The sequence below is a fragment of the Ambystoma mexicanum genome, chromosome 3q (assembly GCF_040938575.1).
Source record: "Ambystoma mexicanum isolate Mex_15411 chromosome 3q, UKY_AmexF1_1, whole genome shotgun sequence".
Lineage (NCBI taxonomy): Eukaryota > Metazoa > Chordata > Amphibia > Caudata > Ambystomatidae > Ambystoma > Ambystoma mexicanum.
In genome coordinates, this window is record NC_090926.1 from 1,127,796,584 (window position 1) to 1,127,812,338 (window position 15,755).

At 46.8% G+C, this 15,755-nt stretch overlaps 1 protein-coding gene across 2 annotated transcripts in view; it reads left to right on the forward strand.

Moving 5' to 3' along the window:
• Positions 1–15,755, forward strand: part of MCOLN1 (mucolipin TRP cation channel 1) — a 639,103-nt gene that overhangs the window by 379,728 nt on the left and 243,620 nt on the right. For both annotated transcript variants that reach the window (XM_069603920.1, XM_069603921.1), the window contains exons 9-10: positions 1,442–1,591; positions 1,826–1,927. In XM_069603920.1, the coding sequence (XP_069460021.1) occupies positions 1,442–1,591; positions 1,826–1,927 (252 nt within the window). The remainder of the gene's footprint in view (positions 1–1,441; positions 1,592–1,825; positions 1,928–15,755) is intronic.

Genomic DNA, 15,755 nt, shown 5'->3' on the forward strand with positions numbered 1-15,755 from the left:
CCGCCCGGCTCATCACTTAGCATGTTTGAGTGACAGCTAGGCTGTTGAATGGGGGTTTTTCTACATAAAAGCAGGGCTTTTGGGACTGGAACTTCAGAAGTCGCCACAGGACCTAAGAATCCGAAGAGGGAAGAAGCTGAGCCATCTGCAACGACGAAACCACCGGTGGAGCCCTGCTGCAACAAATTTACCACTTTCCCAACGACAAGAGAAGATCTTCTGCTGGAAGAGTCTTCTTCCTTTGAGCTGGTGGGATCAACCAGTTCGCCCCTTTCGCCTTACAAAGACGTCTCTTGGTCGAATCGCCCGTGCCAAGCACCCCGGCGGCCGGATAGCCAAGCTTCACCACTTTGACCGCGAATAAAAGGAACGCACCTTTTAACCGACTAACTCCACAGCTGGTTTCATCCCTGTGCAGTGCCTCGACGCCAAGTTTCCTCCTCAACGAGATCCGCTCTTCCCCTGGTCGAAACAACGAATTGCAACCACTGCCAGGAACTGCCACCGTCGGAGCTTCCTCTCTCTTTAAGGTGCTGTGTTCTGCTTGGCCTCCCTTTCCACGGATTTCTAAAGGTGACCCTTAAATCCTTGGCTTTCCAACTGGGTTGACCCCAGACCTTCTAACTTTACTTCTTGAATCAACCCAACCTCTTTTGAACATTCTGCAAAGTCTTTTAGTGCATCTTAAACTGGGCACATTTCGCTTTGCTCCATTTAAAGTGGGCCTGGCCTATAAACTTTGGCTCTACTCCCTTGCTTTGAACTTCTAAAAGTGTTGGGAACTGTTTGTTTTATGCCCTGCCTTTTTCTCTCCCTTTAACTATTGGAGTGCCATCTAGGTTACACGCTCACATTTGTTTTAACAAATAGTAGTGTTTTAACCCTGACTTGTCTAATAGTTATCAAGGCAGGTGTTTATACTTTACCTGACTGTGTTTTAACTTGCTTTTGATTTAGAGTGCTAGTGTATTGCCTAAAGTGTGTTTTAAATAAATAATTATATACTTTTGATACAAAGCTCTGGTCAGTGTTTGTTTGCTCTACTGTGTTTTTAGCCCTATTGTGTATACCCTTTATACTGCCCTACTCTTCTTGAGAAAAGTCTGACTGCTCAGCCACAGCTACCAGGTAAATCTGGGTGGTGCAGACTGCTACCAATTGGGTTTACTGCTTACTCCTGTAGTCTTAATCTTTTTGCAGTGTTCTCCAAGGGACCTGCACAGGATTCTGCCTAACACCTACCCAGTTACTAAGGTGGTCCTTTTCTAAAGCAATCTGCAAAGGAAGTGCTCTGCACTGTTGCCCTCGTGAACAGGGCTTCTAGTCGAAGTGTTCATCTTATTGTTCAATAAGTACCTATAAATATAAAAAATGCGAGGGAGTCCTGGCAGACTATATTCTCAATTTACATTATTTCTCACAACTTTCTTATCCTTTCCAGGAGTTTGCTAACTTCTTTCAGACACGGTACAGCCAGGGCATATCGATCTCGGAACGGCTGCAGTTTGTGAATGGCTGGTATATGCTTCTCATTATCGGCGACATCCTGACAGTGACGGGAACTGTGATGAAGATCGGGATAGAGTCGAAGGTGAGGAGGAAATGGGTTGGAGAAAATCCCTTAAGATTCAATAAAATCTCCTGGCTCTTTCACGCATATGTCCAGGGCATCACAATGCACTTGACTTTTAGTCGCCATCTCAAGGTATCTCCCCCTCCCTTGCCTCAGATTAGTCTGAAGCCACTGCCTCTGTAAACTGAATTATTGTGCGCCACTGTAGGGGATTTATTGGGTAATAGCCTTACTTTGTGTTCTTCTCCTCAGAATTTTGCCAGTTACGATTTATGCAGTATCCTTCTGGGCACTTCCACGCTACTCGTATGGGTCGGGGTGATCCGGTACCTCGGCTTCTTCCAGAAATACAATGTAAGTTCCACAATAATCAGTCATTTCACCCAAACACCTCTCCCTCTGTCCCTCTTCCCCCCCCCCCTTGTGCATTGGAGAGTTGTATGGAGTCTGGTCTGCTGCTTCTTCATCCAAGTGTGTGGCAGTGTGGTATGTTTGCACTGCTAAAGCTGATGTTTCAATTCTGCATGTATCACAAGGATTAAATCCACAACTTGACTGAATTCACCTAAAGCTTGTTTAGTATGTAGTGTGTTCTTGACTGAAACCTCCTTCCTGGTTGTACATTAATATGTAGAAGTACTGCTCTGGCAGTTTCATTTCCACACCCAAATGATTACCCTTTGTAGCCGTTTGAGTTTAAATTTAAAATGTGCCCTAGTTTTTTATTCTTCAGGTCTTTACTGTGTTGCTTTATTTAAAGTTTGATGTTGGTACATTCAGATGGTGCCAGACGGTCTATCCGCCATAGGAACATAAATCACGCTTTGCAAGTTACAATTCCTTTTTGTAAAATTGTCTGGCCAATTGAAAGACTGGGATCACTAGATGGCTTTTGCTTACATGGATTGTACATGGTATGTACACCCGACTATCCATACTAGAGCCCCCAGCCAAATTTCTCTACCTATCTCCACTGGATTAGGGAGTAACCCACATCTAGGCACCCATATTCCCCTCACATTCCTTCCCTGGCTAACCTAGTTCAGTATAACACACATAATCATCAATGTGTCCACAGAAAATCGCACTTCATTTTATGTTTTTATATTTGTTTTGGTGTTTGTTGAGCATGATCCGAGCTCATGAAGCAACGGTGCTCTTTACATCTGTCGGTATTGCAGGCACACAAGATCAGTGGTATAAAAACATGTTAATCTGCATCAAGCCCGCCTTAAGAAAAAGACCCTCTGACAAGCTGTAACTTTTCATATGTTCTAATAAATGCAGTTCTGGTAATCCCTTCTTAAATATCCTTGCACCGAATATTCTTTGGGTTTCCCCAAGGGGGTCAGGGGAGGGGGTGGCCAGCCCCACAGTTTGAAAACCTCTGCATTAGATGGTTATGGGGGAGGAGGAGCATTCCTTAAAACAGAACATATGGTAGCGGTTAGGAGATATTTTCTTTTTGATGCTTTTCTCCCATAGTCTATGGGACACTCTTTCTTTTGCTTTGAACCCTGTCTTGACTTTTTGAAAGTAAGTAAAGCCGTCTACTTTACTTCCCTTGCCCATTTGCTCAATCTCATGGGCAAACCTAGTAGTCCATAAGACTATCAGTGCTGAGAGACTATCTCTGTGAATTTGTTGTATTGTTACTGTTTGGCACATTTCTGAGAATTCTCCCTATTTCCCCTACTTTAGAGACCCCCAGCAACTTTGCTGTATTTTGAGGACTTGATTTTTTCAACCTGGAGAGAGCGAGACCCTTTCCCACACTCTCTCATGAATTTATTGTTTTTTAACCCTATGTTTCTTTGGTTGTGGAGTCTGTTGGGGAGAATTCTCAAAATGTGCCAATTCCTCCCATCTTAGAGCCCTCCAGCTCGTTTGCTAAACTTTGGGACATTGAACTTTTCAAATCAATGTGTTTTCTGTGTTTTTCTTTTTAATTTATGGAGTCTGACCAACTCCATAGGCATCATCTTTTCATGTATGTCACACACAACCCTCATTGCAGTGGCACAGGGAAACCTTTTCAGGCTTTCCCAATGTATAAATACCTTCTCTGAGATTAACTATTTTTTCCCAGAGAAAGTAAAGTGAAATTGACTTTACTAGTTTCTTTAAATTCCTAGACCCAGCACACCCTATTTTACAATAGAGTGCTGGAGGAGTTACTTAGTATCCCCTATGTCTAGATACGCATGTAGCAGTCAAATGCTACCCGTTCCTCTCGAAATGGCTGCTGGCAGTGGTCTTACCAAGAACTACCATGATTTTTCCCAACCGCGAACACTGGTAGCATTAAATCACGGGAGCCATGTTTTTCAAGATGGTGTCTGAGCCCCTCTGTTTAAACAGGTCCCAGTCTTCTTTTTTTGCCATTTCTTTGTGGAAAGGTCCTTCTAGAGTTTTGCTCTGCGCGCCAAACCTAGTTTGGTTCCTTTGTTCATTCGCCATTGGTGGGCTTCAGGACTGAAGACCGCCTCTGGCGCCAGAGTGTCTGGGGTGGGCAGGAAGTGAGGGAGGTGTCCGAAACTTCCTGTGCTTGGTCTCGTAGGAGACACACATGCACTCTGGTATGATTGGCTGGCTGACTGTCCGCCAAGGACAGCCACCCTGCTGGGTGAGTGGCAGCTAGGCTGGAATGAATGGGAGAGAACTGAAAAAAAGTTGTGTCTCTTGGGTTGGAAGGCAGAGACGACCACTGGAACCAAAGACGAGCTTGAAGAGGACGGCCGCTGCAACTCCTGGACCGTTGGTTTGCCCGGTGAAGCCCTGCTGCAGGTCCGAATCGCTCGAATCTCAACAGAGAAAGCCCTGCAAGGACGACTTCTGCCTTTTGAGTTGGTGGGATCAATCAACTCGACACTAAGCCACCTGGATACCATTCTCTGAGCTGGTTGTATTTTCCTCAGTGTGCTGCAGGAAACCGAATAACCAGGGAGAGGGACACCAGCTTATTTGCTTGACTACAGCTACCAGAATTAAGGATTTGCCAGTTGCCAGGTTTTTGACCAGTCCCAGTGCAGTGCAGGAATCCCCCGGCGTCCTCCCTCTTGCCCCCACGACTGAGGACCAGGAACAGCGCATCTTATTCTTAATTTGTAAGGTACTGTCAAATAAGACTGAGAGTACTTACCTCACGCGGTGAAAGTGCTTGAACTTTTCCAACTCACAGGCCTAATCACCTTGTGACCAAACATATGATTCTTATTTTTACAAACTACTTCTGAGAATTTCTACAGAGTCTTTACTGTTTACTTACCGGAAACATTTTATCTTATCCAAGACTTTAGCCCATTGACTTTGGTCTAGCCTATTGAATTTACTTCTGGTGAACTCAAAGTATCTGCACTGTCTAAAAATAATTGTAATCCTTTTATGTTCTGAACCTATTTCTTTTTGCTTCTCCTTCAAAGTAGTCTGAATGCCTCAGAAACTTAACAAGTATAGTACTGAAGTATATTTGTGTATATTTAACTGCCTCCTTCTAGTGAATGTTTTATAACTGACTGTTGAATAAATGAATAAGTGTTTAACCAAGAAACCTTGAGTGTAAGAGTTAATTTGAAAACCTGTGACTGTAGACCTCTGTGTAGCATCATTACAGCTCACATTCCCTCTTGAGATAAGCCTGGCTGCTCAGCTCCGCTACCAAAAACTGTGTAGTACAGACTTGTACCAAAGGTTGGTTTTGCTTACACCTGTAGTTATAGTTGTATGTAGTTGTCCCAAAGGGTACTGCATGCAAAATCTGCCTAACAAAGTCTGACAAACTCCATAGGCATCATCTTTTACATTGTGTCGCACAGCACCTTCAGTGCAGTGGCACAGGGAAGTCTTTCAGATTTCTCAAAGGTTTGACTACCTTCTGATGGTTAAACTACTTTTTCCAAGAGCAGTTAAGTGAAATTGACTTTACTAACATTTGTAACTTTCTAGACCCAGCACACACTATCTTACTATAGGGTGCTGGAGGGGTTACCTAGTATCCCCTTTATCTAGCCTCTCATGTAACATTTTTTGTTACCCTTACCTCACTGAATGGCTGGTGGCAGTGCTTTCATTTTAACTACCATGGTGTGCATTTACAGCGGGCTGCGTTCGCAGCTGCAGTAAAGCACCCAAGGGTGCCATTTTTGTCAAAATGGCCCCGGTCTTCTTTTTTTTGCCATTTCTTTGTGGAAAGGTCCTTCTTGAGATTTACTCTGCCCGCCAAACTAGGTTTGGTCCCATTGTTTGCATCTCCTGGCTTCACGAGTGAAGCCCGCCTCTGGCTCCAGGGTGTCTGCGGTAGGCAGGAAGTGGGGAAGGTGCCCCTGCTTAGTCTCCTAGGAGACCCAAATGCACTCTGTGGTGATTGGCCGACTGACTCTCCGGCAAGGACAGCCACCCTGCTGGGTGCTGGCAGCTTGGAATGAATGGGAGAGAACTGAATAAAATGCGGGGCTTTTGGCTTTGAAGGCAGAGTCGACCACTGGATGAAGGAACCAAAAAAGAACTTGAAGAGGACGCCTGCTGCAATTCCTGGACTGTTGTTTTGCCCGCTGAAGCCCTGCGGCTGTGCTGAAACTCCATATTCGTATCGACAGAGGAGCCCCTGCAAGGACGACTTGAGACGGTGGGACCAAGCAACCCCAAAGTAAGCCACCTGGACATCCATCTCGGAGCTGGTTGAATTTCCACAGAGTTGCTGCTGGACATCGTATAGCCAGGGAGAGGAACACCAGATTGTATGCGTTACTTTTAAGCTGGCCTAGAACTCCAGGAAGATCCTCCGGACTCCCACAAAGTGGGAATGGCCAAGCCCCCTCAACAGAGTGCGGGACCCCAGAAGCAAGAAAAGTCCATCTCGACAGTGAGGAACTGCAGTGTTGCTATTTGCGGTAGACGCGAGGAGCTGAACCACTGAACCTGAACAGCCACTGAATTGAAGATTGACGGTTGCGAGTGATGACCTTCCCATTGCAGTGCAGGAGTCCCCAGAAGTCCTCCCTCTTGTCTCCATGACTGAGGCCCGGGAACAGTCTTCTACTACTCACAAGTCTAATGAGTTTGTGGCCCTACATTTGATTCTTCTTTTCTTGAAATACTCCTAAGACATTGTGCAAAGACGTTTTCTACTGGCCTAACAGAAGTGCTGCATCCTATATAAGACTTTAGCCCATTGACTTTGGCCTAGCCTATTGTACTAAATGACTCTTCCTGGGGGGATCCAAAAGTATTTGCCTGCTTAAGAATATTTGTCGTCTCTTGCATGTTGTAAATAACCTTTTCCTTTGACTTATTACTATATGATCCTAAATGCAACATTGATATATTAATGTCCCCAGAACCCTAGCAATTGAAATCACCTGAGGGTGTAGGTAGTGTCTGTGGGCCATCCCCAAAGGTATCTACTGATTTAAAGATATATTAAGAGTGTGTATTTCATGAAGTCTATTGGAGTGTTTCTATTATATTGCTCTCTTCTGAAGAAGGCTTATTCTAACTGACTGATAAATAATTATTCAAGAAACCTTGTGTAAGAGTTTATTTGAATACTTGTAACTGTAAATATGTGTAACTCCCCTACAGCTCACATTGACCCCTCTTGATGTAAGCCTGGGTGCTCAACATGCTACCAAAACTGTGTAATACAGGCTTATACCAAAGGTTGGGTTTCCTATACCTGTAGTCAGAGTTGTTTGTAGTGTTCCCAGAGGGTACTGCATACAAACTTTGCCTAACAGAATTCATAACCAAAAGAAACACAAAGCTCAGAACTCACATTGAAATACATGAGTGGGAGAAAGGGTCTCACTCTCTCCAGGTTAAAACAAATAAAGTCCTCAAAATCCAGCAAAGTTGCTTGGGGTCTCTAAGATGGAGCGAATTAGCACATTTCTGATAATTCTCCCTAACAGGCCGCAAGCTGCGAGGCTTATAAGGGGCAAAGCTGCAAGCAACCCTGCAAAGGCAACCAAGAGAAGTCTCGACTGAGAACAAATAAGGCTACACAAGAGGTAAGTCCTCTTAGGTTTACAGTACCTTTTGGTTAGAAGAAATGGCTTCAGCTGGTTCCTGTTCCTGTGTGGCTCTGCAGATCCTGTTATTCCTGTGCCTCAATCATGGGGACAAGAAGGGGGACTTCTGGGGACTCCTGCAACACAATGGGAAGGTCGGCGGCAGCAAAAGGTCAAACTTCAATTCAGCGTCAGTTTGCGGTTTCAGCTTCTCGCGTCTCAGCAAATAGCACCACTGTAGACTCTCGGACACCACTCTAGACTTTCCTCGCATCTGGGGTCCAGCACTCTGAGGTGGCTCAGGCTTAGTCAGTTCTGTTTCAAGGGAGTCCGGAGGATCTTCCTGAGGCTCGGGTCCGACTTAAAATCGATGCACTCGATCTGGTGTACCTCTCCATGGCACTTTGGTTCCAGTAGCAGTGGAAGTACAACCAGCTCCAAGAGGATGCCCAGACGAGTTCATTTTGGGAGTTGATTGGTCTCACCAACCCTAGGGGAGAAGTTGTGCTTGCAGGGCTTCTCTAGTTGAGGTGAATTTGGAGCTTCAGCACAGCAGCAGGGCTTCACTGTGCAAACCAATGGTCCAGGAGTTGCAGCAGGTGTCTCTTCCCAAGTTCTTCTTCGGATACCTTCGTCCAGTGGTTGACTCTGCCTTCCAAGCCACAAAACCTTTTATGCAGGTTTCTCCCATTCATTCCGGCCTAGCTGCCAATCACACAGCAGGGTGGCTGTCCTCCAAGGACAGCCTTCCAGCCAATCACCCTTGGTTGCATTCCTGTATCCAAGGTGACTAAGCACGGGCGCTTCGGGCACCTCCCTCTCTTCCTGCCCCGCCAGACACCCTGGAGCCAGAGGCAGGCTTACTCGTGAATCCTGCTAAAGCCAAAATGAACAAAGGGACCAAACCTGGTTTGGCCTGCAGAGTAAATCTCAAGAAGGACCTTTCCAGCAAGAAATGGGGAAAAATCAAGACCGTTTTTTGTTGTCAAAATGGGCACCCATGGGTGCCTTTCTGCAGCTTCGAATGCAACCCACGGTAAAAACACACAATGGTAGTGAAAAGTAATCCTTTGCCACCAGCCTATAATTGTAGAAAGGGTAACACAAAAATGTTACGAGAAACTAGACAAAGGGTTACTAAGTAACCCCTCCGTCACCCTATGGTAAGATAGTGTGGGCTGGGACTAGAAAGTTACACAATTTAAGTAGTCAATTTCACTTCACTGCTCTTGGAAACAGTAGTTTCACCAAGAGAAGGTATTTAAACCTAAGACTTCCCTGTGCCACTGCACTGAAAGTACTGTTTGGCACAATGTAAGAGATAATCCCTATGGAGTTTGTCAGACTCTACAACCAAAAGAAAAAGTGTTCAAATCACATTCAAAATACATGAGAGAGTGGGAAAAAGGGTCTCACTTTCCAAGTTAGAAATTCAAGTCCACAAAAATTCCAGCAAAGTTGCTGGGGGTCTCTAAGGTAGAGAGGAATTAGCACATTTCTGAGAATTCTCTGTAACACCCACTCTTCCTCCCTTACTGTAGTAGAATGTGCCTGGATGTTTTTTGGGGTTCTCTGTTCTGCATTAGAAACAAAGAATCCGAGGGAACATGACGCGTGAATGACCATGGAAACAGTTCACGTCACAGTAGGGAAAGTATTACTAATCGCGCTCTGTCAACCTCTGTTTTCGAGTTACGAAAACAAATCTTGTAATACCACCCAACTTCCACTAGATGTCGAACTATGCGGTTCATGTGAACTCTAAGCCGATGCAAGCACCAGAAATACGATTATGGTGAGTAATGTATCCCACACTTATATTCTGAAAGAAATAGTTAGGTAAAGCCAACTGCCTTAATTTTGGGAAGTGTGGGAACCAATTCACAGGTGAGTAAAATATCCTTGTTTCTGATGCTTGTTAATCTGCTTAGAATCACATGCTGTGCATATAGTAAGACATCTGGTGGTAACCACAGAGTTTTGCATCTTGTCTTTCGAGGATCGAAAGGGGACGTCAGCATAGGCGCGCCTGTAACTCTATCCCTAACGTGACATGTAGTGTACCCAGAAAGCCTCAGGCGTCGAGGTACCTCAGATTGTATTTTTCCGCCCAGCTATCTGTTCGCCTTATGCAGAGCTCTACCTAGTATTGCAAATTTGTAAAAAAACGACCTTTGGTCATTTATACAACATTTGTCCCCTCTTTGATTACTGAACCACCACCGAAGACAGAACAACCGACTTCGACGGCTGGCGTTCCGGTTGATGCTGTCGACCGCGTGGCCAAGCCTTCTGGCTGACCTGCACAGTAGGGAGAGTGAGGTCTGGGGGTTCCTTTCTTTTAAGAATGTCTTTCCTTTTCCCCTCTCTGTGCCCCTTTTGGTATTGTCATCGCTTCAGTTTCCCTGCGCTATGCACAGGACCCCCTTTAAATTTTGCCCTTCCTGTAAGAGAAAATGTCCCTGGAAAGACGAGTACCCTCAGTGCAATAAATGTCTCCCCCCTCAATCACGCAGAGGTGTCCTGTCAGCACTGTAAGCTCCTGTGGCCTAAAACCATAAAGGAGCGTTGTGTAAAACAGTGGGCGACCTATGCAATGTCACAGGCCGAGGGTAGCTCCACAGCCGCTGAGAGAGATGAGGCCCATAGCGACGACCATGGCTCTGATACGAACGCCATTGACCTGACAACGGAGCAGACTTGCTCCAAGACATCCGTCCTTGGCCCGATAGGCACAACGCAAGTCCTGCTATGGGGAGGTTACAACCTGGCGACGAGGACGCAACCACCTCACATGGGACTTAACACCCAATCCTCCGTACCGTTGCAGCCTACCAGTCGAAACGGTCCAAGGCGCCACAGGGTGTATAGAGTTCCTCGACGACACCCGCTGATTCACAGTATCAACAGCCCTCCGACACAAATGCTAAAGCGGCATGCGTCCGGGCACTCTGTAACTAAGGGCGCCAGCACTAAACCCCTGGAGACTGTCGACGTGCCACCTAAGAGCGTGCTGAAGCTTAAAGCTCTGGTTGCACCGAAAGATTCGACGCAGCCGCCTTCCCACCCTAAACACCTTCCAATAATGCTGAGCATCAGCGAAAGCCTCGCGAAGATTGTCTCTGCGGCTGGTAAACGCAAAGATACTTCGAAAGACCTATCAGGACACCAAGAAGGGCGGGATAGGCCCAAATATATGTCAAAGGAGACTTTACAGAGAGTCCCCAGCCTTTGTCCAAAACCCTCAATGAAAAATCAATCTCATTCTGGACTACAGGATCCTTTTGATGAGTCCTTTTCCCCCTTTAGAATCCTCTGCCTTATCTAAATAGACTAGAGAGAAATCTGAGGGTTGTATGAACAGGCTAGAAAAATGTGTAGTTTTTTTCAGAGAGGTTCACTCCAAATAGGCCTTGTGACGAGATCCCTTATGATATACCCACAATAACTAAATACCAGAGGACCTCAGACCCCCTCCATGAGGAGGTCCTCAACCTTTCAGACCCTGAATAGGTTCCTCCTGAACCTTATGCACATGACCCTTATGCACAAGGGGATGATCCTCATGATCACACCCCGGATTGGGGAGATGACCAACCTGTTGGTGAAAACCCACCATGGCTATCCCCACCCCGGACCCGGATGTAATTTGCCTCGACTCTCCATTGTCTTCCCTTCTGCGTCAGGCCTCTCCTGTGGATGACCAAATGGCGTTTAATGCCATTCTTAGGAAGGCGCCTGAGCACTTCCAAATAGCCACACGGGAGGTTGTGGTAGACTCAGATTTTGTGGAGGACATTTTAAAAGAGAAGACCCCTCTTTGACACCCTCCCAAACAAGAGCTATTAATCCCAGGGTGGAGAAACTATTTAGGCCCTCCCCAACCAATCCCCTATATATTAGAGGACATGCCACACCAGAATCTCAGGTGGTCCCAACGACGAGGAAAATGGCGGGGGTCCCCATGTCTACAGGCGAGTCGCCACCAGACAAAGAGCGCAAAAAGCTATATGCTTTAGGAAAAAGAATCACTACTGCTACGGCTTACTCCACGCACATAGCCAATAACACCACGCTATTGGCTAGTTACTCAATGTCCAGTGGAACCTACTGCAGGAGGGTGTGCAGGAAGTAGCAGAACCAGTACGCACCAGCCTACTACCAATCGTGTTCGAGAGCAAACAAATCAATCACAACATCCTCTAGAATATCTTGGATGCTGCTGAAACAGCTGGTTGTCCCTAGCACAAAGTACTCTTCTAAAGCGCCATGCATGGTTGCGGAACTCCGGGTTTTACCCCGAGACTCGAGCATCATTGATTAACAAACCTGTGGAATATTCCAATTTGTTTGGAAAGGCGGTGGACAAAGGCACTGGTGACCGACAAGAAGGAACATGAGACCCTCAAATCTTTGAACCAGATTACTCAAAGACCTTTTCAACAATGAGGGGGAAGTTCTCGCCGCTCCTTTCACGGGCAATCCTATCAATGTTCCCCACTGTCATGATTCCTGCCCCTCATGTCCCCAGCCCTCCAAGATGTCAGGCTGGAGCCAGGCCACAATCACCTACATGGCCCTCAAGGGCCTCTCCATCCCGCCAAAGACCTACTTGGAGTCAGACGTGGCGCTTGTGGCACCAGACTCACTCACTCCCATAGGATAACATTGGGGATTGGACTTGTAGTGCTTTGATGGGGACAAGATGGATGCTCCCACATATTTCGGTTCCCAGAACTGCATGTGCAGTCTAGTCTTTTGGGTGTGGTTCAGTCCAGAGACACCTGGGATACCCAGAGACTAGTTAAGCCACGCCCAGGCTGAGAAACATGCTTTGTGTTTTCTGCACCTGCAGCATGACACTCACCGTGTTCGGATCTGTCTCGAGTAGGCCTGCATCTTTCTTCTGCACTCAGGTCCTGCAAGAACAAAAACACCGTTAGGAACAGCCTTATCCTGCGGCGCTTCTGCCCATCATTCATCGCTTCTTCTGTTCTGCGGGCATCTTCGGCGGTGTCATTCCCATCCTGGCACGCCGCTTCCTAAGGAAAAGGGAAAAGAACAGAAAAAAGGCATTAGTAAGCATTCAGCAAATCTTCGCTTATTTTTAAAGACTGTACGAGCTTCAAACGCTTTCCTGAATCCCAGCCGCACTGTGGGAACTCTGTCTCCGGAACTTCTCATCCATCTGCAAGAGGGAAAAGACACTCCAGGTTAGCGTGGAAACATCTAGAGGCGCCACTGTTAGACAAAAACCTGTGCAGTTCCCTCTGGGACCACTGCAAAAGATTTAAGACTACAGGTGTTTGGCAGTAAACCCACTTGGTAGCAGTCTGTACCACACAGATTTACTTGGTAGCTGTGGCTGAGCAGCCAGACTTTACTCAAGAAGAGTTAGGTAGTATACAGAATATTCACAATAGGTCAAGAGCACACAATAGAACAAGTAAACCCTCACCAGGGCTTGGTGTAAAAGAGAGATAATTATTTATTGAAAACCACATCTAGAAAAACACACAGGCACTAATAGTAAGCAATTCAAAAACACGGTCACTAAAAGATATACACTCCCTTAAAAGAATATTAGACAAGTCTTAAGTAAAGCCCCACTTATTTTCAGACAGCGGTGAGCGCTTAACGTAGATGGCACTCTAATAGTTCGTTTTAAAAAGGGAGAGAAAAGCAGAGAACAAATTGAAACAGATCCCAACACTTTTACAAGAACATAACAAGAGAGGAAGGCAAAGTAAAACCGTGAATTCAGAATCAGTAGGCCGGAACGAAATGTGTCCAAGGTCACACGGTTGCAGTGCACAAAAGTCTTGTAATGGTTCAAAAAGGGGTTGGACCAAAGAAAGGGACCAGTTAGAGGGTCAAGGCGGCCAGCCCAGTCCAGAAGGTTAAGGAGTTATTATTACCTTGTAGCAATCTTTAGAAAGGGAGGCCTGGCGGACACGGTACCTTAAAGTGGTGAGAACACGCCAGCGGGGGCAGTTGTTCCTGGCAGCGGATGCAAGTTGGTGCTTCGTCCGGGGGAAGATAGGATCTTGTCGTGGAGGAAGACAGGAGCCTGTTGCACTGCCAGGGAAAAAACCAGCTGCAGAGTTTCTCAGGTACAAGGAGTGGTCCGTTGATTCGCGGTTCAGTGGTGAGTGGCTTTCCGGCCGCCGGGGTGCTTGGCACGGGCAGTTCGACCACAAACCGGTCTGGGGGTGCGGAGAAAGAAAGGTAAACTGGTTGTGCCCAACAGTCAGGGGAAGAAGCCTCTCCAGCCGGGAGATCTTCTCTATCGTCGGGAAGTGGTGAGTCGGTTCTGCAGGGCTCCACCGGTGGTGTCGTCGTGGTAGGTCGGCTCAGCTTCTCCCTCGTCGGATTCTCAGGTCCTGTGGCGACTTCTGAAGTTCCAGTCCCCAAAGCCCTGCTTTTATGCAGCATACCCCCATTCACTCAGCCTAGCTGTCAATCAAACATGCTAAGTGGTGAGCTGGCCGGCACACCACTTGGGCCAATCACACAAGACTGCGACTTCAGTTACCAAGGTAACTCAGTCCAGGGTGCCTAAACCCGCTCCCAAACCCCCTGTGGTACCCAGACAGAGTGGCACCACTTTTGGAGGCTTCTGTGGAGAAGCCCGCCAAAAAGTGGAACAAAGGGCTCGACTTGGGTTGGAGTCACAGAAGAGAACACAAATGCCATTTTAGAATCAAGTCTTGTTAAAAAAAATACCAACCGGAGAATTAATATTAATTAAATAAACCGGCGGTATGTTCGAGGCTATGAGAATGAAATTATTAAAGTTGGTAGCCTCGAACAATGGGAAAATCCCATAGGGATATATTTGCGGTCGAATATAAAAAGTAGTATCCACTGCCACCAGCCAAAACTCGATCAGGGGGGACGGAGAAGTGCCCCCTCGACTAACAGACCCCGGGGCAATCGAATTGCCTCGACCAGTACATCCACAATATGATGGTTTGTACCGGTTTCTGTTAATAATTTGGGACTAGTAAAGCCAATGGTGACTTTACATGCCCTGGGAGACAGTAGTCAGCCCCAGGTTATGGAGTCTATGGTGGGGTGTCACTATGACACCCCTGTGTCACTGTACGGAGGGTGCTGTGTAACACACATAGTAAAAACACGTGAGACCCTATGGAGTAAAGGACCCCATAGCTCATATAAACAGTCAAAGGAACACCATAAATCATGTCCAAGAGTGGGAGAAAGAGTCTCGCTCTTGGTAGGAGAAAAAAACAAACTCCAGAAATCCAGTAAAGCTATCTGGGGGACCCACTAGGTTAGGAAATTCAGCCTAAAGAGAGAATTCTCCCGAACAGCCACATACCGCGCTTTCTCACTGCATTTCTTCTTCATAACCGGCATCCACGCTGAAAACGTTGCGGCACCTAAAAGACACAACAAAAATAACTCAGTTCAATACAAATAAGAAAGGGTCGCATCGCGCTCTCACTCACCTTCAACGCTACTCATCTCAGCAGCACGTCGCCATCCCCGGACGCCGGCCATCATCTAAGGAAGGAAAGGAACAAAGTTAGAGAACTGTTCAAAAGACTCATTATACTTACCTGTCGGACTCTTGCCAGTGAAGGAACTAGGCAGCAACGAGCCCGCATCAATCAACGCGCCCCTGCGCTGAAAGCAGGACGGAGAGCACACTTTCCAAGAAAACAAGGTGAGCTGTGGATCAAAGGGAAGGGTTGGACCCCGGGGAAGAAGGGGTGCAAGCACACAGAGAATAGGGAGTTAAACTCTACCAGTCCTGTGTTTCAGGCCCAGTACCCAGTCGAGTAGACTCCAGGGAAGGGTTTGAGGTCGTAAGAGGTCAGACCAGGCTGAGTGACGTCCCCGTGGATACCAGGTGAGCGTTACACCCACATAATCATTATGGCTCAGGAAACAATTGGTCTCCGGGTCAAGGTTCTAACACTCCCAGTACTTACCCTCCCAGAGGACAACGTTGGGGAAAGGGAAGAAGTTGTAATGCCACACCTATAGACTCCCTGGCCTCTGGTCAAAAATGACGCTCGAATCCGGGTCACCTCCTTGCCCCCCCAGTCGTGGGACGCTTAACATCACTCCTGCATGCATGGGAGGGGATCACATCGGACCAGTGGGTGCTCGAGACCGTCACCCACGGGTACTGTATAGAGATC